The sequence below is a fragment of the Danio aesculapii genome, chromosome 8, assembly GCF_903798145.1.
Source record: "Danio aesculapii chromosome 8, fDanAes4.1, whole genome shotgun sequence".
Classification (NCBI taxonomy): Eukaryota; Metazoa; Chordata; class Actinopteri; order Cypriniformes; family Danionidae; genus Danio; species Danio aesculapii.
Genome location: NC_079442.1, coordinates 31,906,371 through 31,931,248, shown reverse-complemented (window position 1 = coordinate 31,931,248; position 24,878 = coordinate 31,906,371). Strand labels below are relative to the sequence as shown.

The 24,878-nt window shown below is 32.6% G+C and overlaps 1 protein-coding gene across 1 annotated transcript in view; it reads left to right on the top strand.

Moving 5' to 3' along the window:
- Positions 1 to 24,545, top strand: part of fhad1 (forkhead-associated (FHA) phosphopeptide binding domain 1) — a 30,470-nt gene extending 5,925 nt beyond the window's left edge. The window contains exons 6-27 of the mRNA XM_056463194.1: positions 895 to 1,018; positions 1,926 to 2,056; positions 2,169 to 2,240; positions 4,881 to 4,988; positions 5,072 to 5,137; positions 6,743 to 6,895; positions 7,006 to 7,201; positions 8,161 to 8,231; positions 8,321 to 8,419; positions 8,686 to 8,775; positions 10,755 to 11,094; positions 11,242 to 11,335; positions 14,022 to 14,128; positions 14,204 to 14,363; positions 14,488 to 14,581; positions 17,464 to 17,614; positions 17,732 to 17,814; positions 18,930 to 19,025; positions 19,125 to 19,351; positions 21,066 to 21,234; positions 21,595 to 21,669; positions 24,113 to 24,545. Coding sequence (XP_056319169.1) covers positions 895 to 1,018; positions 1,926 to 2,056; positions 2,169 to 2,240; positions 4,881 to 4,988; positions 5,072 to 5,137; positions 6,743 to 6,895; positions 7,006 to 7,201; positions 8,161 to 8,231; positions 8,321 to 8,419; positions 8,686 to 8,775; positions 10,755 to 11,094; positions 11,242 to 11,335; positions 14,022 to 14,128; positions 14,204 to 14,363; positions 14,488 to 14,581; positions 17,464 to 17,614; positions 17,732 to 17,814; positions 18,930 to 19,025; positions 19,125 to 19,351; positions 21,066 to 21,234; positions 21,595 to 21,669; positions 24,113 to 24,292 — 2,886 coding nt within the window. The 3' untranslated portion in view covers positions 24,293 to 24,545. The remainder of the gene's footprint in view (positions 1 to 894; positions 1,019 to 1,925; positions 2,057 to 2,168; positions 2,241 to 4,880; positions 4,989 to 5,071; positions 5,138 to 6,742; positions 6,896 to 7,005; positions 7,202 to 8,160; positions 8,232 to 8,320; positions 8,420 to 8,685; positions 8,776 to 10,754; positions 11,095 to 11,241; positions 11,336 to 14,021; positions 14,129 to 14,203; positions 14,364 to 14,487; positions 14,582 to 17,463; positions 17,615 to 17,731; positions 17,815 to 18,929; positions 19,026 to 19,124; positions 19,352 to 21,065; positions 21,235 to 21,594; positions 21,670 to 24,112) is intronic.
- The last annotated feature ends 333 nt before the right edge of the window (positions 24,546 to 24,878 follow it).

The window sequence follows — 24,878 nt, the reverse complement described above, 5'->3', positions numbered from 1 at the left end:
CAGAGTTCATCACGATTCTCTGGTTTAATCGTCAATGCCTCCTCCTTCATCTTACTCCAGACATGCTCAATATCATTCATGTCTGGTGACTGGGCTGGCCAATTCTCGTACACTTCGACCTTCTTTGCTTTCAGGAAGTTTGATGTGAAGGCTGAAGTATGAGAAGGAGCGCTGCTGAAGAATTTGCCCTCTTCTGTGGTTAGTAATATCATGGACAGCACAAATGTCTTGATACAGGCTGTTAATGTTGCCATCCACTCTGCAGATCTCTCGCACTCCCCCATACTGAATGTAAACCCTAACCATGATTTTTCCTTGACTGATTTCTGTGAGAATCTTGGGTCCATGTGGCTTCCAATAGGCAACATTTGTGATGATTGGGATGCAGTTCAACAGATGATTCATCTGAAAAATCTACCTTCTCCAACTTTTACAAACGATCAACTAGAAGTCAAGTTATTTTTTTTTGCTCTTACAACCGGGATCAATGACAAGATTTTGTCAGGTAGAGTAAAGCCATTGTGGCATTATCTTGAACACTGCAAAAACATTCATTTCATGTTTCACAGAACTTTGAGAGGTTACCGTAAAACATGTATATTTCACACTATTTTCTTGTCAAAATGCCCCAAATCCTTTGCATTAAAATCCATCAACAAATATTGAAAGATCAATGCCACAGACTGAAGTTTGCTAGACCAGGAAAAGGCAAAAACACTCATTACAGACTGTAATTATTCAAGTTTTCTTATATTTAAGGTTTAATTTAAGATATGCTTGGATTTTGATGAAGCTATTTCTCCTCTTTCTAAAAGCCATCAGAAATATTTCAAGGACTAATTAATAATTAACTGCTGTGCCTCACTGCAAGCTTGATCTGTTTAATGGATGCAGATGCTGGAGCTTCAGAGATGTTCTGGAGAGATGCTTGAACAGACTGTGACTGAGAGAGATCAGAAGATCAGCACTCTATTAGAACAGATGGATAAACTCAGGAGACAAAATTCTTCCTCTACAGGTATGAGGATGCTATTAAATGGATGACATATATAGGTCATTCACATTACTGTAATGTGGAAAAAATATATATTAATACTTTATCACTTACAGAAAACCACATTTTACATAGGGTTAAACATAATTTATGCACATTTGAATGTCTAAAAATACACTTTAAAGTAAAAATGGTGGTTTACACTCCATTTACAGTTTAAAAACTGAAGATATTTGAAGATATTACTACTATTAAATTGTATTTTCTGTATTTTATTTTACTAATTAAATTGTATTTTATTTTGTACTTTCTATTCATACATTTAAATTGTATTTTATATTGTACTTTCTATTTCTCAAATGTCTCAAGCGTCATTATTTCAACAAAAAAGCACAATGGTGGTTTGTGAAAATTAATAATATAGAGTATAATAAAAATATAATAGAGTTTTTGTGAGTAAATTTTGAGTAATGTGGATGGAAATACACAGTTTTGTAGTAAAATTACAAATAAATTATTTCATGGATAGAAATAAAAATGAAATATTTATGTGGCATGTCTGTATAGTGAGTAAAAATAACTTGTTAGTGATAAAAGTTTTAGCACATAAATATTTAAAAAAATATGTAAGTTCTAGAAACTTACTACTTAACATATGTATGCAAATGTCAAAAAATTAATGCGTAAATGCATTGAAAACTATTTTTACAAATTTTGAGAAACAGTTTTGTTGAAAAAAGTCATCTTTTTATATCCATCTAAGGTCTATTCATAAAAAAACCCAAAATATCAATAATTATAATAAAAAAGTTTTGCATAACAAGATACTCGGTTATACTATTGCGGTGAAACAATCAGTACCATATTTGTTGCATGCATGCACCATCCTGTCAGATCTGAGGAGTTACTTTGTGTTTTCCTTCACTTTCAGCACTGGTTAGCAGTCTGCAGAGAGATGTGTCTGCCCGCGAGAAACAGGCTCTTAAACTAGCCGCTGAGGTGGACAAGCTCAGACAAGATGTGAGACGCAGAGAAGCCAAACTCTCAGGCATTATGGACAAGGTTCCTGCATCCCTCTCCTTCTATAGCTGTTCAGCTCTGTAGGTTAACACGTAGCTTTCAAAGTGTTTTATCAATAAAAGATCACACTTTCTCTGGTCTGATCTTGTTTTAGAAGTTGAAAGACTCCCAGAAGCATCAGAGTGAGCTGCTCGCCAGGCAGAGTGAGGTGGAATCTCTCAACAATGTGAGTGTTTTATGAAGAACACCTTTACGTGCACATTAATGTGCTGGTAACTCAGAGAAATAATCTTATTGAAATAATCCCTTGCTACAGTTTACATGCAAATCAATAACTCGACAATGCAAGAAAAAATACTCTTGTGATTTGTAGTAAATACTATAGTGTTTTTAAACCATACTATAGTAAAGTACTTGAATTGTTCTGATGTTGCTAAATTGTATAGTTCCTGTGGTAATACTTTAGCTTTTTTAGTTTATACTAAACTGAACTTCAGCTATTTTAATTGAACTAGAACTAAATCAGCATTCTACACTACTTACATTGAAAAATCATGGCTTTTTATTCTCATATTCATAAATGTTAAGGTGCTTTGACACAATCTACATTGTAAACCATGCTATAGAAATAAAGATGAATTTAATTGAAAAAAGGTATGCTGTAGGTGTGCTATTTGCTATATTATTATTTCGGTCACACTTTATTTTAATGATCCGTTTGTTGAATCTAAATTACATTGCATCTACATGCCAACTAATTCTCATTAGATCATAAGTAGACTGTTAGGTGGGAGTTAGGGTTGGGTTAGGGTTACTGTACGTTGACATGCACTTGCAAAGTTTCTTATACAGTAGTCAGTTAAATGTCTGTTGAAGGAGCAATATCAGCAGATAATAAGCAGACAGTCTACTAATACTCAACTGGACCATCAAAATGAAGTGTTACCATTATTTCTTCTTGAGAAAGTCTTATTTATATTAGTTTGGTTAAGAATAAAAGCAGTTTTTTTAAATAATAATAAAAAATTAAGGTCAATGTTATTAGCCCACTTAAGATTTTATTTCTGGTTCTACAGCAGAGATGCCCAAACTAGGGCCTGCGGGTCAAAGTTGCCCCATGGTAACCTTTGATTTGGCCCGCTGTCACATCTGAGAAGAAAGGGAGAATGATGGGGAATGTTGGGGCAAGTTCCTTTAACAGAGATCGTCAATTCTAATTTAACATAACCATTTGTTAATTTGTTTAATTGCTGAATTTACTTGATTAAATCTTATGAATTAAAAAAAAATGTAAATACCGTTACTTGACAGATAAAGGACAATGCATTGAACTCCATTGTGTTATAAATGGCATTGTTTGCTTTTATTGTAAGGAGTTTATTGTTAAATACACATATATGTATCATATACGTATAATTATTTCATATGATTATATGATACTGTTATTTAAAAAAAAAAGAATAAATCAGGAGTTACCTTCTCAAGTTTAATGTAATACCTTTGGCCCACCAGCCTCAATCTTGTTTGGTTTTTGGCCCCTCATAAGAAAAAGTTTGGGCACCCCTGGTCTACAGAATAAATTGTCCAATATTTGATTAACTTGGCTAGTTAACATATTAACCTAGTTAAGTCTTTAAATGCTGCTTTTTAAGCTGAATACCAGTGTCTTGCAAAATAAGTAGAAAAATATTAGGCACTTTCACCATAGAGAAAAAAAAATAGCGGGGTTAGACAGCATCCTGTTTCTGCTCAGAATTTTATTAAAAAATCAGTGGATTTATGTGAATTAAATTTGTTATATAATAACTAAAAACTTTTTACCTTTTATTTAAGGTTTAGAAAGCTTTTTAACTTTTATTTAGGTTTGCAAATCCAATTAGATCCACTTGTTTGGTAAACAAAGTCTCTCATATAATATATCTAATAAAAGACAGAAAAAACTTTATTGTAAATAAATAATATAAACATTTACACATTATTCAACAAAATTACTGAAATTAATATAAAAACTGAATAAATATTTTAATAAATACATATAATAATACATATAATAATATATGGCTAAAGAATCTGCAGATTTCTGCGTGTGCAGATTCCTTGTGGGCCTAGTTATTAGTAATTAGTTTTTAAAACTATTGTGTTTATAAATGTGTTAAAATAAATCTTAAAAGAATTACAATTTCACAGGAGGGCTAATAATTTTAACTTTATCTGCATATATAGAGTATATACAGTTTTATATGGCCATATATGAGCACATTTATAAAATTATAGATAATGTATTTGAACATATATGTACATAAATGTAATTGCAATAGTTGAAAAATATATGTAAATGGACATTTTTGCAAACTGTTTATATATATTTCCCATTTGCAATGTATTTTAGATATGTAAAATCCAAATATGAACTAAACAAATATGTCATATATGTCATTTGCATATACTGACATATGTCAGATTTCTATATGGGGTATTTCTTCCTACATTACCACACAGCATTTGCTGTTTTTGTATGTGCTTAAATTAATTCCTGTCACATATCACACTGCACACTTCAGTAATCTGACGGAGAGCAGGTTAATACGTTCACAAGCTGGGTGAAAACAGGTTAATGTGTTTACATGATCACATGCATTGTCGGTTTATTTAATGTAATCAGGTGAAGATGTGCATGTAAACATACACTTATCCACTACTTATCGCCACACAGATTCATAAACAGATACCCGTTATACACCACAACCCAGGTGGGACTTGAACCCACAGCTCTGGAGGCGGATGCCTTATCTATTAGGCCACTGTGCTAGATAGTATACATTTATGAAATCAGATGTCATGTATCTGTTGTTTATGTGTGCTGTAGGAACGAGCTTCTCTGCTGACAGAGATGGAAAAACTGAAGCAGCTTCATGAGCAAATGCAGCAGCGAGAACAGAGAGTTCAAGAAGGGCTTCAATGTACTAAATCAAGGGTGAGCGAACTTAAGACAGGAAAACAGTCTGGTAAAACAACTCTTGTATCTATTTTGATAACCTATATGAAATTTCTTTAAAGTTTGACAGTTTTCGCGAGCAGATCGTCAAGATTGCACATGTTTCTGACAAGCAAACAGACCAAGAGGTAAGAAAACACAGGCTATGTTTCAATCAGAAGACAAGTTTACATTAAATAATAAAAAAAAATTGCTCAAATATTAAAAAGGTTATCTATAAATATTTCTAAAAGTCATTGAAAATGTATTTTTAAAATAAATTCTTTGTTATTATTTCATTGAAAATACTTTTGTTGAAAAAGGGCTCCAATCTCAAATAATTGTGGTGCCACATGACACTAAACATACCATATACACAAAAATTAATTTGACCTGCATTCATATATTGCGTTGAACAGATTTTTTTTGAGAATTTAAGTATCAAAATAGTTGATATAGGTAATAAAAATTATATATTTAGTTTCATTTTTTACTTTAATGCATATTTTAGGATGATAGGTTAAATCACAAATAAATGCTTGTTACATGACAATAGAAATGCATAGAAAATAATCTGATTTGCATTCATGTTTAAACAGATTTTAAACTGATTTTTAGTAAAATATTTACTAATATATACCCCCAGTTTATTTTTTTCCCCAATTTCTGTTTAATGGAGAGAAGATTTTTTCAATACATTAATAAACATAATAGTTTTAATAACTCATTTCTAATAACTGATTTAATTTATCTTTGCCATGATGACAGTAAATAATATTTTACTAGATATTTTTTAAGACACTTCTATACAGCTTAAAGTGACATTTAAAGGCTTAACTAGGTTAATTAGGTTAACTAGGCAGGTTAGGGTAATTAGGCAAGTTATTGTATAACGATGGTTTGTTCTGTAGACTATTGAAAAAATTTGACTAATTAAAAGACTAATTAAAAAATAGCTTAAAGGAGCTAATAATTTTGACCTTAAAATCGTGTTTAAAAAATTTAAAACTGCCTTTATTCTAGCCGAAATAAAACAAATAAGACTTTCTCCAGAAGAAAAAATATTATCAGACATACTGTGAAAATGTCCTTGCTCTGTTAAACATTGTTTAGGAAATATTTTAAAAAAGAAAAAAAAAAAATCAAAGGCAGTTTAATACTTCTGATTTCAACTGTAGGTAATGAATGTGCTCATTCAATGCTATCTCACAGCAATTCTTAACCTTTTGATTTAGTGGCTAATTTGTATGAATTCGTATATTAATCTCATTAGTATAATTTAGTACAATTTGCTCATCCCCCCAAAGGGGGTTGGGTTTAGGGGTGGGGTTTAATGCCACGCCTACTTTTTAACTCGTACAAATTTGTACAGATTAGCTATGTTTGCATTTACGTTGAAGATTAATTTAAAGTAGTTAACAATATAAATGTTCTTACTTCAGATGTCACATGACTTTTGACGTAATATATGTAATAATGTGATTACATTTGAATAGAAACAAAAAAACAGACATGCATTTGATAAAAAAAAAAAAAAAGACCACTATAATGATATTATTTTATTTTTGTTATTTTGGAGCCTTCCAGTTTCAGTTTGCAACTTTTATTCTGAAATGTCATTTTGTTGTAGGTCAGTTTCATTCTGAGTGGCCAGAATATTCCAAAATTCCACAGAAGAAAGAGAGGTTTTAACAGAGATGAGGGTGTGAAAACTCTGCCAGATTTTGCATTGTTGGATGAACTTGTTTATGCAGGTGCTGGACTGTTTATCAGAGCAAATGGAACAGATGGAGATGTACAAAACCAAAGTGCATGACTTTGAACTAAAACTCAAAGAGCAAGCTCACACACAGAGGAAAATGTTGGACGAGAGCCAGGAATTTAGAGCTAGACTGCACGAATGTCAGGTATTATGTGGTGGAAACACTGATTATGCCATGTTCAGTTGTTTATTTGTGTTGGAGCAATGCACAGGGTGCTGCACAGCTATGTAATGTCTGTTTGCATTTGTAAATAGAGTCGTGTGCAAGATGCATGTATTGTAGCCACAGTGCAAATGGAAATAGCTGGTCTGCAGGAGATGAATCTGAATCCTGAGCTCAGCTGGGTTCAGGAGCATTCCCTCCATACACTGAATCTCCTGCACACTATTTTGCTGAATATGACTCAGAAGTTACAAGAAGCAGGGCTTGATGTGTCAGTGAAAACTGGAGGTAAGAAACCCCTTCAGCTGAGATCCAGCATGGGTTTGACAAACCAAGAATATCAGTGTTCATGAAATGCATTACAAAAATGAAGGTGACACTTTGTTTGAAGGGGGTATTCATAAGACTGTCTTGACACATTTAGAATAGTGAGATGACACATGCCATGAATATGGCGATTTTATGCATGCTCATGACAACTTTCATTATTTGTCATTCTCTCAGTTATGTCATTGTTATTGTCATTGTCAGAGATGTCTTTGTTATGACAAATTGACATAAACAAATACATCACATACTAAAAGTCTTGACAGCTAAAAGACATGACAGCTTGACATTATTAAGACAGCATAACTTGTCATAAATCTGCCATAAACATGATTGTAATAAAGTCCTTATAAATGTGTCAGGAATATTTTTCTGATCACTTTTCAATGGAACTAAATACATTTGTCATTAAATTGTCTCAGTAAAAGTGTCGATACTCTGTCAAATAATTTAATAAAAGCCTCGTTAATATTTAATGCCATTTTATGACATTGTAATGACAAATTCCACGTGTGCCCCACTCTAGTTATTGACAGTGCTGTTATAAAACGTATGACAGAATTATAAAATTATGTTTATGACAGGTTTATGACAACTTATGTTTTCTTGGTTATGAAAAGTTGTCATGACAAAGGCAGAGACTAGTGTATTTGTTTATTTCAAGCTGTCATAAACACATCTCAAACAGTGTCACCTTTGCAATTAAAATAACATAACTGAGTGATTGACACTTAATGACAGTTAGTCATTAAGCGTGCATAAAGCTCCTTCATATTTATGTGTTATATCATGATTATAATGGTTTCATTACAGTCTTATGAACATTTCTTTCAAGTAAACTTTTAAAAAATTAATTAGACATTGAATTCAATGGGTTTTACATAAAAGCGGGCCAAATAATTGTTATTTGTTTTATGTAGGAGTATCAGGTGCCTTACATATTTTGTGCCAAAACCACAAGGACACCCAATCAGAGCTGAGAAAGCTAAAGGTATTGCACAAAGCATTTTAATATCAGTTAAAGATTCTCAAAATCAGTACTTAAAAAAACCTTGGCTTTATTTGTTTTCTATACTAAAGACAGAGATGCAAAAACTTGAGGAGACAGAGATGCAGAGCAGAGATCTTCACGACAGGCTGGAGTTCATGCAGAAGCAGTTCGAGAAGGAGAAACTTCAGGTGCTGCTGTCTCTCCGAAACACCACAAGTCAAATTAAACTCCATTTCATTTAGTCTCTGAGGCATAGACCTCTTGAGGGATGGTCTCAATTAGATTGTCATTTAGCTTTTTCAGAAATAATTATAAGTGAAACTCATCCTAGTTCCATTGGAAAATAATGAAAGTGTTACAGGGAAATGACTCCAAGTTGATAGACTAGATTAACTTTGTGAATTAAATTCATCAAAATGTGTTTCTCTGGACCTTTGACCTATTAATGATGTAGGCAGCCGAGGGGCAGAGCGAGATGAAAAATACACTGATGCGACAGCTTGAAGAAGCCACAGCTGATCTGCAGTCAGTGAGAAAAACTGAGGTGAGTTAAAACCGCGCTGTAAAAAATAAATACATTAATTATCGTAGCAGTCACCCATAGTGATTCACTGGTATTTTTACAATTTGGTTTCCGTTTACACATTTGAAGTGCAATATCTGCTCCAGCAACTTTTGAAGTTCAAAATTGATCTCTGCACTTTTATTGCCATTTTTAGTAGTTTGATATATTTTATATGAAATAATATATATATATATATATATATATATATATATATATATATATATATATATATATATATATATATATATATATATATGTATATATATATATATATATGTATATATATATATATATATATATATATATACTCTATTTAAATAAATCAGTAAAAAAACTGAAAAATTACTGGCAGTTGTACTACAATTTACAGGACCAATCTGGACAATTTATCATTTCAAACTGCTAAAAATGTCAATGTCAGAAGCTACTTTAAACTTTTCAACATAATTTGTTTAGAAGAGATGCAATTTGCAAATGTACATAAATAGAAAAACCCATGAATCAGAAAATACAGGACACTGTTAATTAACTGAATTTTTTAGTTATGAATTAAATGTGTTCCCTGAAAAAAATAAAGTGATCTTACCACTGAAAACATGCTACAGTTCATCTATACATTTTATCTGTTTTTTGAGATATTTTTTTATTAGTTCTCGGCATATATTATTATGCTTAATATATCATATGTCATAATATATCATATAAATTATTTTTCCCTTTGACATACAGTATATGGAGGGGCATTTCTGCCACATGCCAAACCAAATCGAAACAAACCCAAACCTAACTAAAACAAACCCAAGCCCAAACCAAACCAAAACAAACTAAGCCAAACCCAAAACCAAACCAAACCAAACCTAAACAAGCCCAAATGCAAACCCAAAAACAAAACCAAACAAAACAAAACCAGTCCAAACCCAAACCAAACCTAATCAAATCTAATGAAATCAAATCAAAGCAAAGCCAAACCAAACCAAACCAATACAATCCATTACAAAACAAAACAAAACAAAACAAAACAAAACAAAACAAAACAAAACAAAACAAAACAAAACAAAACAAAACAAAACAAAACAAAACAAAACCTAACCTAACCTAACCTAACCTAACCAAACATCAAATCAAAACAAGACCAAGCCAATCCGATCCATTCCAAACCAAACCAAACCAAAACCAAAAAGAACCCAAACCAAACACAAACAAACCAATAAAATAAAATAAAATAAAACCTAACCAAACATCAAATCAAAACAAGACCAAACCAATCCAATCCATTCCAATCCAAACCAAACCAAACCAAACCAAACCAAACCAAAACCAAAAAGAACCCAAACCAAACCAAACCAAACCAAACCAAAACAAACAAATAAAATAAAATAAAATATTTTTTTTTAAATTAAATTAAATTAAAGCCAAAACAAAACAAAACAAAACAAAACAAAACCTAACCTAACCTAACCTAACCAAACATCAAATCAAAACAAGACCAAACCAATCCGATCCATTCCAAACCAAACCAAACCAAACCAAACCCAAAAAGAACCCAAACCAAACACAAACAAACCAATAAAATAAAATAAAATAAAATAAAATAAAATAAAATAAAATAAAATAAAATAAAATAAAATAAAATAAAATAAAATAAAATAAAATAAAATAAAATAAAATAAAATAAAATAAATAAAATAAAAGCCAAAACAAAACCTAACCAAACATCAAATCAAAACAAGACCAAACCAAACCAAACCAAACCAAACCAAAACCAAAACCAAAAAGAACCCAAACCAAACCAATAAAATAAAATTAAATAAAATTAAATAAAATAAAAGACAAAGCCAAAGCCAAAACAAAACAAAACAAAACAAAACAAAACAAAAAAGACTTTTATCTCATAATTTCACGCACAAAAAGTATCTGTCATTCAGCTCTATGGATATGACTTTTTTTTGCCATCTAAGAGTGCCTTGCGCAGGGACATCGAGACCCACAAAGCTGAATGGCAAACTGAGATGGAAAAAGCAAAGATTCGAGAGGCAGAGTTGAAAGAAATGCTGTGTGAATTACATCTCAAAGAGGAGGAGCAGACAGAGAAGATAAAGCAGTATGAGGAAAGGGAAGCAATGGCTGAAGAAGAGCGACGGCAGCACCGGCTCGAGGTGGAGGAGTACAGAGAACAGGTGCGGCAGCATGCATTCACCATTGTGGCCATCGAGAATCAAATAAACAAGGCCCAGCAGAGTGAAGAAAGATGGAGAGAGATGGAAGACCAGAGAGACTTGCTGAAGGAGCAGCTCAAAGGTGAGACGCTGCAGTTTCATTTGTCACCAACAGAGGGTGCCTTCCCAGCAGCCCGAGGTTCCCAATTAAAACGAATTTGTGCAACAGATTTTATGTGTCCTACATACATGTTGTCTTCATTATCATGTTTACATTTCTTTTTCACAGAGGCGCTTGATAGACTGGAGGGCTTTGAAAGCAACAGCGCATCACACACATCAGAGAAACAACCGGAATTGGATCAAACCATAACATCCCTCCGGTATAACACAACAGAGCACTCATGAATATTAACCACAGAAATCAATATTACCTACATACAGTATATACCTATTATCTCTTTGCATTACCTAGAGTATTGCCTGAAATCTGCATACTGTTATTCTAAACATTTTACCAATTTAGCCACCAGTTGTGATTGTAACTTAGTATTGAAGCATTACTGCGTAAAACAGTTTTCTAACACTGTCTTTACTGTGAGTTGAACATTATCCATAGTGTGAGTTCTCGTTAATGCATTATGTATGATGTTCGTTATTTATTCATGCATTATTTATGAAACTGTTGCTTAATAAGTAATTACACAGTCCATGCCTCTCTCTTTAAATCATCTGATATATCAGGCACTGCTGGAATGGAGCCGCAGATACATCTTATTTTCTATCTCAGTTCATTTTTACTGCTACTGTCGAAAGCTTAAATAGTTTATACATTATAATAATAATCACAGCCAACGTAAAAGGGTTATTTTTGTATCATCGAGTAAACATTGACATTTTTGTGTATAGTTTAAATAGTCATATTATATTATAAAATATTATATTATTTTCATATTTTCTGCTTTACTTTAGGTTTTAAGTTGTGTAAAATAGTTTTTGTGTGTTTTATTACATTTAAAAAAATAAGTATTAGTCAAGTCAAACTTTATTTCTAGAGCACTTAAACACAAGTAAGCCAAAATTATGTACATAAAATATAAAACAAAATAAGCATAATAGTATATAAAATGCATAGAATACAAGATAAAATAAAGCTAAACTACCTAAAAAGGCATATAAATTAAAATAACCATTTATTAAGATCAGGTGTCAAATGCCAACGAAAAAAAAGAGTTTTAAGAGCTGATTTAAATGAGAAAACAGTAGAGGCCTATCTAATGAGCAGCAGCAAATCATACCAAAGTCTAGGACCCGCCACATCGAAAAGCACGATCCCCTTTAGGCTTACGCTTTGTTTTTGGCACACTTAGGAGAAGCTAAGCTGACCTGAGAGTATGAGTGGGTTTTTAGGGGTGTATCAGCTCAGAGATATATGGTGGGGACTTACAGACATTTAGAGATTTAAAAACAAATAAAATAATTTTAAACTGTTTTCTAAAATGAACTGGCAACCATTGAAGCGAAGGTAACACAGGGGAAATTTGGTCATATTTGCAAGTAGCAGTTAACAGGTGTGCTGCAGAATTTTACACCATTTGCACACGGGCAATAGCTGACCTGCTACTCCCCACATACAGTGCATTACGGTAATCTAACAGAGTGGTCACAAAAGCATGGATCATGGTCTCAAACTGTTGTTTTGGTACATATTGGTTTATTTTTGCTAGTTGTCTTAATTGAAAAAACTAGATTAAACTACTGCTCTAATCTGATTGTCAAATTTAAAATCTGAGTAAATTTTCACCCCTAAATTTGTGACTGTAGGCTTAATATGCTGAGCTAATGATCTCAAATTGAATAGAAGAGACCCAACAGTACCTTCAAAAACCATTACTTCTGTTTTGTTTTGATTAAAACTTAAAAGTAAAAGTGTTAAAGTAATAAAAATGACTTGAATACTAATACTTAAATCATTTTAATACAAGTATTTTTAATACTTTTTATAGAAATGTTTCATTTATTTACATTTATTTATTTACATTTATTTTATTTATATTCTTTGTCACATATTTTTACATATACAAATATTTTACACTTGCATTTAGATTTATGTTTAGTTACAATTCATTTTAATATACACATTGATGAACAATATGAATATAATATACACACAATATGAACAATTGTATTATATGAATTATTATACTATGGACATTATTAATATTTTCATATTTTGGAAGCTTGATGAAATCTAATATTACCTATTATTATTGTTTAATTAATATTAGTTGTTGTTTTAGTTACAGTTATTATTAGTTATAGTTTTTACAATTGAAAATTATTGTTAGCATTTACTAACTCATTATGTGTTTTTGTATTTGTTAACATTTATTATTGCACTGTCTAATACTAATATTAACACATACAGTTAGAGTCAGACATACAAGAGTCAGACAGACATTACAAGTCAGAATAATTAGCCCCTCTTTGAATTTCTTTTTAAAATATTTCCAAAAAGATGTTTAACAGAGCAAGGACATTTTCACAGTATGTCTGATAATAGTTTTTCTTCTGGAGAAAGTCTTATTTGTTTTATTTCGGCTAGAATAAAATTACTCTAACCTGCCTAGTTAATCGAATTAACCTAGTTAAGCCTTTAAATGTCATTTTGAGCTGTATAGAAGTGTCTTGAAAAATATCTAGTCAAATATTATTTACGGTCATCATGGTAAAGATTAAATAAATCAGTTATTAGAAATGAGTTATTAAAACTATTATGTTTAGAAATGTGTTGAAAAAATCTTCTCTCCGTTAAGCAGAAATTGGGGAAAATAATTAAAAATAAACAGGGAGGCTAATAATTCAGGGGGGTTAATAATTCTGACTTCAACTGTAAATGCTGTGAAATATACTGTATTTTACTTATTAATCGTTCATGTTAGCTAATACAGAAATAAACACAACTGTTAATTTTAATGGTCAGAAGTGATTATTTTGATAATGAACGTCTATTCAGAATGTGTTATTGCTGTTATAAATCAGTCATGTGGTTTCTAATGGTTCCCTCAGGGCATCTCTGGCCTCGTCTAAACAGGAAGTGGTCAGTCAGAGCGAGATCATCAATGCACTGAGTCGTGATTTGGCTCTGGCTCACGCTCGACTCTCTGATATGACAGGTGCCACAGAATCAATACAACATGACAAACAACCGCGTTCTGTGTCCTCGTTTCTCAACATGCGTCTCTCTGCAGGAGAACTGAGTGAACAGCAGAAGCTGGAGCTGGAGAGCCATAAAGCTTTAGTGATCGATCAGAGGATTCAACTTAGCACGCTCACAAACAAGCTGAGCATGATGTCACAACTAGTGCAACAGAAAGATGAAGAAACAAAGATGCTGGGAGTAAAGCTTAGGTACGGTTAAAATCCTGACAGACCCAATGGACACAAACACATCAATATCAAACCCAGTGGCTTGTTGCTGTTTTTTAAAGAGAGCAGAAAAGCTTCTGAAAAGGTACTGTTCTGTTTTTGATAGACAAACTGAAGAGGAATTGAAGAGTTCAGCAGCAGCAAACAGAGACATGGAGAACACGAGCCTTGTGCTGTTACAAACGTCAAGAAACACTAGAGTAAGATAGACAACTGGACAGATGTTTAAAGTAACTTGCCAAAATCTAAATGATGTGTCACTTTTGAAATGTTTTAGGGAAAATTAAGACTGAACAGAATTATGTTTTTTTGTCAAGTGCTGTAGGTATCAGTGTTGGGGACAGTTACTTTTGAAAGTAATACATTACAATATTGAGTTATTATACCTAAAAAAGTAACTAGTTGCATTACTGAGATATTTTTTATGGCAAGTTACTTTTGCTGTACTTTTTATTACCTGGCTTAACTTTTTTTCCTTTCTTTTTTAGATAGAGGGGTTCTGCAATTAACAACGCACTGTATAACCTATACCCTCATTTACCTTCACATCAAAACATACATAAAAAAAATATACATATAAATTTTAGGATAATGTTAACTGGGAACTTCCTGACCTCTAAGCTATACATGCCATATATACAGATTATTGAAATTTAAACAATGTGTTTGCTACGCTTGTACTATTTGTCTTAAGTAAAATCACTGTCCATTGACACATTCCCCTTTTACTTTTCTTCGATGCGTTCAAAACAATGAACACATTCTCTCAAAGACTGCGTGTTTCATTGTGACTACTTTAAGTTTAATTCAACAATTAATTTTTTTAAAGCTAATTAATTAATATATATATATATATATATATATATATATATATATATATATATATATATATATATATATATATATATATATATATATATATATATATATATATATTATGTAACTCGTGTTACTTGTAATGTGTTACCCCCAACACTGGCTGGGATATGTATGAGGATTTTGTCTTGGTAATTTGGCCATTGACAAAGACAACATAAAAACAAGAATAAAGAAAAAAGGATGTAAACAGTTTAAAAGGCAAGTAAATGCCAAGTCATGAAGGATAAATTATAAAATAAACATCAATTCTACGTTTGAGCAGAATATGTAAAGTGGTGCAGTTAAAATGTTTACAGTTACAACTCAAATTGCACATTTCTGAAAAAGGCTCAGTTTTACACTGTAAAACCCAAACAGTTAAGGTAACTCAAATCATTTGAGGAAACCAATTGCAACAATCCATTTAAGTAAAAAAAACTAACCCCTAATGAGTACTTTGAGCTTAAACTAAGTGAGTAAATGAAGCAATTTGAGCACAGTAAAATCTAATAAATGAAGAGAACTCAAACCAACGGAGTACTGTAAAACCCAATAAGTTAAGTCAACTCAAACCGTTTGAGGAAACTGATTGCAACAAACCATTTGAGTAAAAACAAAACTAATCTATATGTGTAATGTGAACTTTCTCCATTTTGTAGTAATCCAAGTTGAAGTAATGAGGTATTTAATTAACCCCATTACCTTCAACATTGAGTTCAAAACTCTTTTCAAATGAGTAGAACTAACTTTCAGTCAGTTTTGAGTTAACTACACTCATTTCATTTGATAAAGTTGACTGATGGGTTTTATAGTGTATTACATTAACTGATTCAGAAATTTCTGTTAATCAAAGAATACCGGAAAATAACAGAACAACAGTTAACAAACGACATGTTAAAAGTAATCAGAATTTTTTTTTTCTTTGATCAGCAAATTAATAGATTAGAAGGATTTCTGAAGGATTGTGTAAGACTGACGACTGGAGTAATGATGCATTTTTGCAATAAAACTCATTTTAAAATGTATAGAAATAGAAAACAGTCGTGACAGTACTGATTTTATCCTATATTTAACTTAACAAATGCAGCGTATGAGGCACAGTATGTATTTTTTGCCACTAGAGGGCTCATATTCACAACAAACAAAAGCATATATTGATGACAAAGAAATCATAGGAGTTGTCATGTTCATTACGTCCTACAGGAATCCTGCAGAAATCATGATCATAGATGAGCAACAAAGTATTCAAAACTTAATATCATGGTATATAAAGCAAAATAGGGCTGAAAGCCATTGAAGCGAAACCTGACCAAAGTTATTGCTGATTAGAGATGAGCGTGACGTGACCAAAAAAAAAGGAGCTTTTACTATGCCACAGCTCACCTCTTCCAGTCATGATCACATGGAGAAGAAGCAGTGCTGTTTTATCATACTAAATACATTTTAAGATAATGTCATAATGCTGCTGTGTGCAGTCTAATAAAATGCACATCATAATAAATCATCTTTAGTGTTTCTCTGTTTTCTATAAATACAAACCACAAACCAGAAATTGAGAATGCATTAGCCTGGCAGCACAGGACACAGTCCATATCACTAGTTAAAAAAGTTTATTTGAACATTCTTCAAAACATTTGGAATAATGTAACATGCAAGTCAGCAAAATATATAACTATTCTAGTGCCACAGCTCAGTGGTGAGCACTGTTGCCTCACAGCAAGAAGGACACTGGTTCAAGTCCCAGCTGAGCCAGTTGGCATTTCTGTGTGGAGTTTGCATGTTCTCTCTGTGTTTGCGTGGGTTTTCTCTGGTTTCGCCCCACAGCCCAAAGACATGCGCTGTAGGTGAATTGAATTAACCAAATTGTCCATAGTGTGAGTGTGTGTGCGTGAATGAGTGTGTATGGGCGTTTCCCAGTACTGGATTGCATCTGGAAGGGCATCTGCTGCGTAAAACATATGCTGGAATATTTGGCGGTTCTTTCAGCTTTTGCAACCCCTGATAATTAAGGAACTAAGTTGAAGGAAAATGAATAAATGAATGTTCTAGTGCCTTTTGTATATTGTATACTGTACATATTGCGTCTTAAAGAGACTTTTAGAAGCATCTCTGTAGACTAGTAAATTCACAAAATAAAAGTCAATGGGCAACAAAGACAGCAAGCACAGCTTCATAGATCACAACGGACACTTTGCTAACTGTTTTATAAATGTTGTTTTCTCAGGATGTGGCAGTCATGACGGCTCCTAATGATGTCATCCATCAGAGGTCAAAACACAAAGGTCATCGTCGCGAGAAAGCGATACTTCAACAGCAGGAAGGTTTGCAAGACATGAGAGAGCGAATCCGAGCGCTAGAACAGAAGTGGCCGAGCAGTGAGTCTTGCAGTCGCTTATAACTCATGATCAAACCATTGGATGTGTTGATGCTTCACTGATCTAATATAAGACCAACATTAACCTACATTATAACTCTCTTCTGCTGGCTTGCAGAGCGTCTGGGCCAGCAGCGGGAACTGGAGAAACAGGGTCAGGTGAAGACACAGAGACTTAAGAGAGGATCCGTCACTCCTGTGGTATTCACTGTTATACAGTCTGATTATGTGCTCGATAAGAATATATTCAAGATTCTGCACCATTTCTTATAGTCATTCACAAGCTGCATATACAATAAAGGGCAGCTTGTGGGGAATTTATTGCTGGTTAATGACAGAAACCTTTTGAATTTTTGTATTTGAAAAATAACTGGAAGGAAATGTCCACCTCATATACTTGTTATAAAGTTTCCAGTTATAAGAAACCATCGAAAATTATTTGGTGTGCAAGTAAACTGTTTGAATGAATCAAAACCTGCATGACTGTTTTTCTATGTATGTATATATATATATACAGGGGCATATCGGATATTTTAAAAGTGGGGGGGACGGCTGTATGAGATCATACGTTCATATAATTATTAATCACCTGTTTCTAAATGGTCTGTCTCTAAAAGTGAGTTGGACAGATCCCCCCGTCCCCCCTCGTTGCTACGCCCCTGTATCTATATATATATATATATATATATATATATATATATATATATATATATATATATATATATATATATATATATATATATAAATAAAAGTATGTATGTATGTATACTGATTCACCCCCCCCCCCCCCCTTTTTTACATTTATTTTGATTTTTTAATGTTATGTCATGTTTTTTTTGAATGTTGTGTAAGTTTATGTTTTGTTTTGTCTTTTGGTGTTATTATTATGTGATTGTGATTAATTGTGGGACCCCCTTGAAAATGAGATGGTACATCTCAAGGGGTTTATCTCTGTGAATAAATATCAATAACCGATTAAAAAAACATGGAATATTCTTTTGCAGGTTGTAATATGGTAAATTTTTATTATTATCAGACCCCCTAGTTTTTCACGTGTTTATTTTCAGATTTTTTTGCAATAAAAATGACATTTTGTGGCGGTAATTCCCAGAAATTTGCGTACAATTTTGTGATGAAATATATATATAAATATAAATATATGATAGTCATTAGTTTTTGCTCAGAAAAAAACTAAATGAAATACAGTAAAATAAAGTGATATTACACTTTTAATATTTTGATGGTTGAAAGCCCCTTCTCATCTTTGATTTACTAATGCAGTATATATTGTAATTGTGCTCATTTGATTGCTGCAGAATAGTTTTGCATTTCCTGAAGCTCTGACAGAGGCAGCGAGAGAACGCACAGCCAGACTGGACATGTCTGATGCTCTGGAGCTCAGTGAGAGAACAGTGAGTGACACATGATATACATACGCATTCCATGACTCTGAGACAGTGCATTATTTTGAGTTTGCATAACCGATAAATCTTTATGTTTTTGTCTTTTAGTACCTGGAGCTGGTGCATGTGCTGCGTGAAGCTCTGGAGCTCAGTGACGATGAGCTGTCAGGCTGTGCGAGTTTTCAGCACCTTCCTCCTGATGAGAGACAGCGCATCGTTTCTCTGAGACAAACAGACTTGGAGTTTGTGAGAAGCCGCTTTGATCTGCAGAACAGTCGGAGGCAGAAGCAAGAGCTACTGCTGCAGGAGAACCAGAGAGAGATGCACACGCTCAGGTGCAAACAATCTCAAAAACACACACTCTGGACAAATGATTCCCTCCCTTGCTTCTTTTAAGGGTTCAGTGTGCTTTTTTGGAAAGAAAATGCACAACTATGTCTATGTTTTGATAATATTGAATCTCCTATTGCACTCAGGTCCATTTTAACCTGATAAAAAAATTCTAAAAACTAAACTTAAAACACACATTTTCCCACAGTTATTTTATTTGATACAATTATTTATTTATTCATTATTTTTCCTTCGGTTTAGTTCCTTTTTTACCAGGGGTTGCCACAGCGGATTGTACCACCAACCATTCTGGCATATGTTTTATGCAGCAGATGACCTTCCAGTCACAACCCAGTACTGGGAAATGATACAATTATTAGTTGATACAATTTTAAGAGATATAACAAATTAAAATGTCAAATAAATATTTATATTGTCTTTTATTTCCTTATGTGTGTGGTTTATGTGTTTCTCAATTTTTTAATAATATAAATTTGTCAAATCAAATCAGTAATAACATGTTAAAAACATGCCAACATTTACCCATTGAGAAATTTTATTTAAAAAACAAATGTTTCGCTGCCACAAAGAAAAATTACATTTAAAATTATATTTAAATATTTGCCAATATTAATGTTTATAATGTATTTTTATTAAATAAATGCATCCATAATGACATCAGAAACTTCATTAATTTCTTCTTTCTTCCTTTTTCAAAATTAAACTAAAATTTTGAACATTCATATTTTATTTTATTTTATTTTATTTTATTTTATTTTATTTTATTTTATTTTATTTTATTTTATTTTATTTTATTTTATTTTATTTTATTTTATTTTATTTTATTTTATTTTATTTAAAATTTTTTTTTAGGGTTGTCCCGATCAGGTTTTTTTTATTTTGATTTGGAGTATCTACCGAAACCCGATCCAATACTTCTTTAATACAAAAAAAAAAAAAAGAATAAATAAGAGTGAAGAAACAGATTCAGGATGTTCCTTAATTTTTGTTCAATTCACCTTATTTTAACAAACAGAGCACTTCTGTGAGGTAGCTTGAACAATCATATAAATAATATAAATAATACAAATTCTTCACTTTTGGACTTTAGTGCAATAGTAAATATTAAAGAAATCTAATATAAAAACAAATAGCACCTCAACTTAAGATACCCTGCTTTATAATACCTCTAGACCACAGACATACTCGCGCTTTCTGCTTCAAGCTGCTTCCGTGTTCATTTAACCAATAGCATCTCTGCAACAAAGTGATGTCATGCCGCACGCGTTGCTGTTTCTGTGGGAAGTCAAGAAAGTTAATGTGCCACCGCATAACTATATATATTTATGCGTTAAAAAAATGAGAATATATATATATATATATATTCGAGCATCCGATTCCGATCGAGTCTGAAACTGCGTGATCGGGCCCTATTTCCTATCACATGATCGGATCTGGATCTTTTTTCTTTGTGTGATTTGTGTTGTTTTACATTTTTTAGGAATTTCTCAAATTTTAATAATTTGAAATAGGCAAATGCATTAATAACATGTTAAAAAAGGGCAACATTTACCCATAGATGAAAAGAATTGCTCATAAAATATACAATGCTTTTAATTTAAAAATTAGAACAAGGAAAATTTGCAATTAAATTATATTTAAATATAAATATTATATTTTGTAATATTTAGCAATAATAATTTGTATGTTTTCTTTCAGAGAGAAACAGGAGCTGTGGACACAGACACAGGCTGAGCTTGAGAGTGTGAAGGCAGAACTGGAGACTCAGAGACGAGAGATGGACAATCTTCAACAAGCTTTACAAGACAGCGTCATCCAGCTGCAAAGAAACCAGCAGGAACGCGATGTTACCAACAGAAATAATAGGGTATCACACATACAGAATCACACAGAAAGTGAGAAAGACTGACTGACACTTACTCTGCGATAGAGAAAAAAAAAACTAAACATCAAAAAGGTGACTCATTTCTAGATCAAACTTCCATTTGACTTTCTGTTGATTACCTGAGAAAACTATTTTGACTCGTTTCTCCCACAGTCAATGGGAGCGTGATGGCATTACTTTTGCTATTTGATGCATTTATTGTCTATACTTTATAGAATGACAGATAACGCATCATTTTGAACATTTTCAGACACCATTTCTCACTGTCTGTCTATAGAAAGCATCTTTAAGTGTCTTCAGAGCTCCCTAAAGTGCTGTCTATAATAAACGCTTTCTCGACAGAGCCTTAATACAGAGAAAATGGACAAAAGAAGAGTGGGCCATCATAACTGTATACCAAATGACAGCTATGAAAAGGTAAGCTCGATGGCAGCAGGGGATTGGTTTTGAATCGGCGTTCTGCGTGTGTTTGATCGCCTGAACATATGTAAGGTCTAAATCCATGCTGTCTGGCGCAGGCTGCCTGGGGTTTTACGGAGAAACTCCACACTGTGCAGTTAATAGATTTTTCAGCAGCACCAAACAAATTTGCTCTTTCCTGAGCTCATAATCTCGCAGCTATAAATGGAGCATGAATCTGCTCCTGTTTGCTTGATGTTAGACCTAATAAAAATAGCACAGGCAAGAAAACAAGAATGCATCTATTTAATGCTTTGGGCTGCCATGATAATGTACCCATTTTTATGATATTTACATACTTAAGAGGTAAATGCTTAAATGAATACACACAAACATACACGATATATGCAGTACGAAGAAATGACATGATATACCTCATGAGTTTTCATAATGATAGAGTTATTCATAGGTATGAATTAAATAATTTACAACATGTATTTCAGAGGGCGTCACGGTTGTGCAGTGGGTAACACAATCGCCTCACAGCGAGAAGGTTGCTGGTTCAAACCTCAGCTGGGTCAGTTGGCATTTCTGTGTGGAGTTTGCATGTTTCCTCCAGGTGCTCCGGTTTCCCCCACAAGTCCAAAGACATATGGTATAGGTGAATTGAATAAGCTAAATTGTCCATGTGTGAATGTATGGGTGTTTCCCAGTGTTGGGTTGCAGCTGGAAGGGCATCCGCTGCTTAAAAACATATGCTGGATAGGTTGGCGGTTCATTCTGCTGTGGCGAGCCCTGATTAATAAAGGGACTAAGCCGAAAAGGAAATGAATGAATTAATGTATTCCAAAGAAGTTGGGACGTTTATTTGAATTGAAATGCAATAATTAAATATGAATTTGAATATGTGATTTGATGATTATCTTTAACTTTTATTCAATTGACAAATGTGTTGAATTTTTGCCAATTGAATCCAAATTTGTTAAAATCGAAGAAAACATTTCCAGTGTTTTCAGTGAGCAAATGAATTGTATTGTGGAAATATAAACAAATTTTGATTTCGACGCCTGCAAGCACTACGCACAAGAATTTTTTTTTGTTTGGAGAGGCATGATTAACACTGTTTAACATCAGCTTTACTTTTAATACAATGTTTAATCATATGGAAATTTCAAATTGATGATAAAAATAGCAAAGTTTTATTGACATTTTTCAACAGTTTAAACACAACTGGGATGCTTGCTCATGTGTATTAAATGCTGTAAATGATATTAAACAGTAGTAAATGATGATCGTCTACACAAAAATCTGTCATGCGCCATTAAAAGGGATCAAAACAGCATTTATTTTTTTAATTTACTGATCAAATCGACACAGAATTAAAAGATGAAACTTTATTTCTTAACCAAAGTACCATCAATTGAACCAACTAGCATCAATTGAAACTGTATAGACTAAAGAATCGATCTTGGGAGTCAAGATTGATATTGATTTGTTAAAGGGAATCCTAGGTATCAAGACATGTATAGCTTAATATAATGTAAATGAAGCCTCTTTGTGAAATATGTAGAAAAAACACACAACATATTTATGTTATCCCCCCCCCCAAAAAATTCACATTTATTTCAATTTGTTTTGGAGGCTAAATGTCACCTAAATTATGTCATCAAAAACAATGGTGGCACCCATGGTACAAAATATTTCTCTTTTAGTGTTTAATACCCAGCGTTCCCTTTAAAATGGACAGTTGAAGTCAAAATTATTAGCCCCCCCTTTTGAATTTTTTTTCTTTTTTTAAATATTTCCCAAATTACGTTTAACAGAGCAAGGAAATTTTCACAGTATGTCTGATAATATTTTTTCTTCTGGAGAAAGTCTTATTTGTTTTATTTCGGCTAAAAAAAAAAAGCTGTTTTTATTTTTTTTATGAATCGTTTTAAGGTCAAAACTATTAGCCCCTTTAAGCTATATTTTTTCAAAAGTTTACAGAACAAACCAACGCTATACCATAACTTGCCTAATTACCCTAAACTGCCTAGTGACCCTAATCACCCTAGTTAAGCCTTTAAATGTCACTTTAAGCTGAATGCTAGTGTCTTGAAAATATCTAGTCAAATATTCTGTACTATCATGGAAAAGATTAAATAAATCAGTTATTATAAATGAATTATTAAAACTATTATGTTTAGAAATGTGTTGAAAAAAAATCTCTCTGTTAAACAGAAATTGGGGAAAAATAAACGGGGATAATAATTCAGAGGGGCTAATAATTCTGACTTTAACTGTACTGTATATGAAACAAGTTTTGTATAGTCAGTGGTTAAAACAACACTACTGTATTGTAGCCAGTTTGCATACCAAACTGAAAGGCCTTGTAACAAAATATTTCAGTATTCTTATCTACTGCTACACCCATAATGTATCATGCAACAGCCTTAGATTTGACTGTTTGTGTCTGCAGGCCTCAGCAGTGAAGAAACGGACTTCGCAGATGAGGCTGAAAAAGAAGGCGAGTGAGGTGGATAATCTGAAGAAAGAAATGGAGCAGAAACAGCAGATTTGTTCAGTGGTCTCTGGTTTGTCTAGTCCTCTGCAGGCCTCAGAGAGCTCCCGAATCCCCCTGCTCACTGAGGCCCACTGACATGGACACAACTATGATGATGCAACTGTGCAGTTAATCACACTATGGTACAAGGGTAAAGAAAAGCTCAAATTAAATGTTAATATTGTATTTCCTGATTGCCTTATCTCATTATTATATGCATATATACTATATATTCACTGTGTTAATGAGCAGTTAAACAAGTCTACCTTATAAAGTGGCTGGTGTATGTACTGTATGTGTTAATACTTAAGACAAATTATTAGCCCCCCTGTGAATTTATAACTCTTTTTTTTTTTTTTAAATTGCAGTGATGTTTAATAGATCAAGGGCATTTTTCAGTGACATTTTTCGTTTTTTATTCTTATGGAGAAAAACTTATTCTTTTCTATTGGCTTCAAAAGAAACCACTGTTGTCCAATGACATGCCTAATTAACCTAGTTAAGCTTTTAAACTGCACATAAGCCGAATACTAGAACCTTGCAAAATGATCATGCCAAAAAGTCTTCATGCCAAAAGTAAAAGAAAAACGTTATTTGAAATTAGTTATTAAAACTGTTATATTTAAAATTGTGTTGAAAAAACATGGGATAACATTTGAAAATGAATAGTAATTTCACAGGA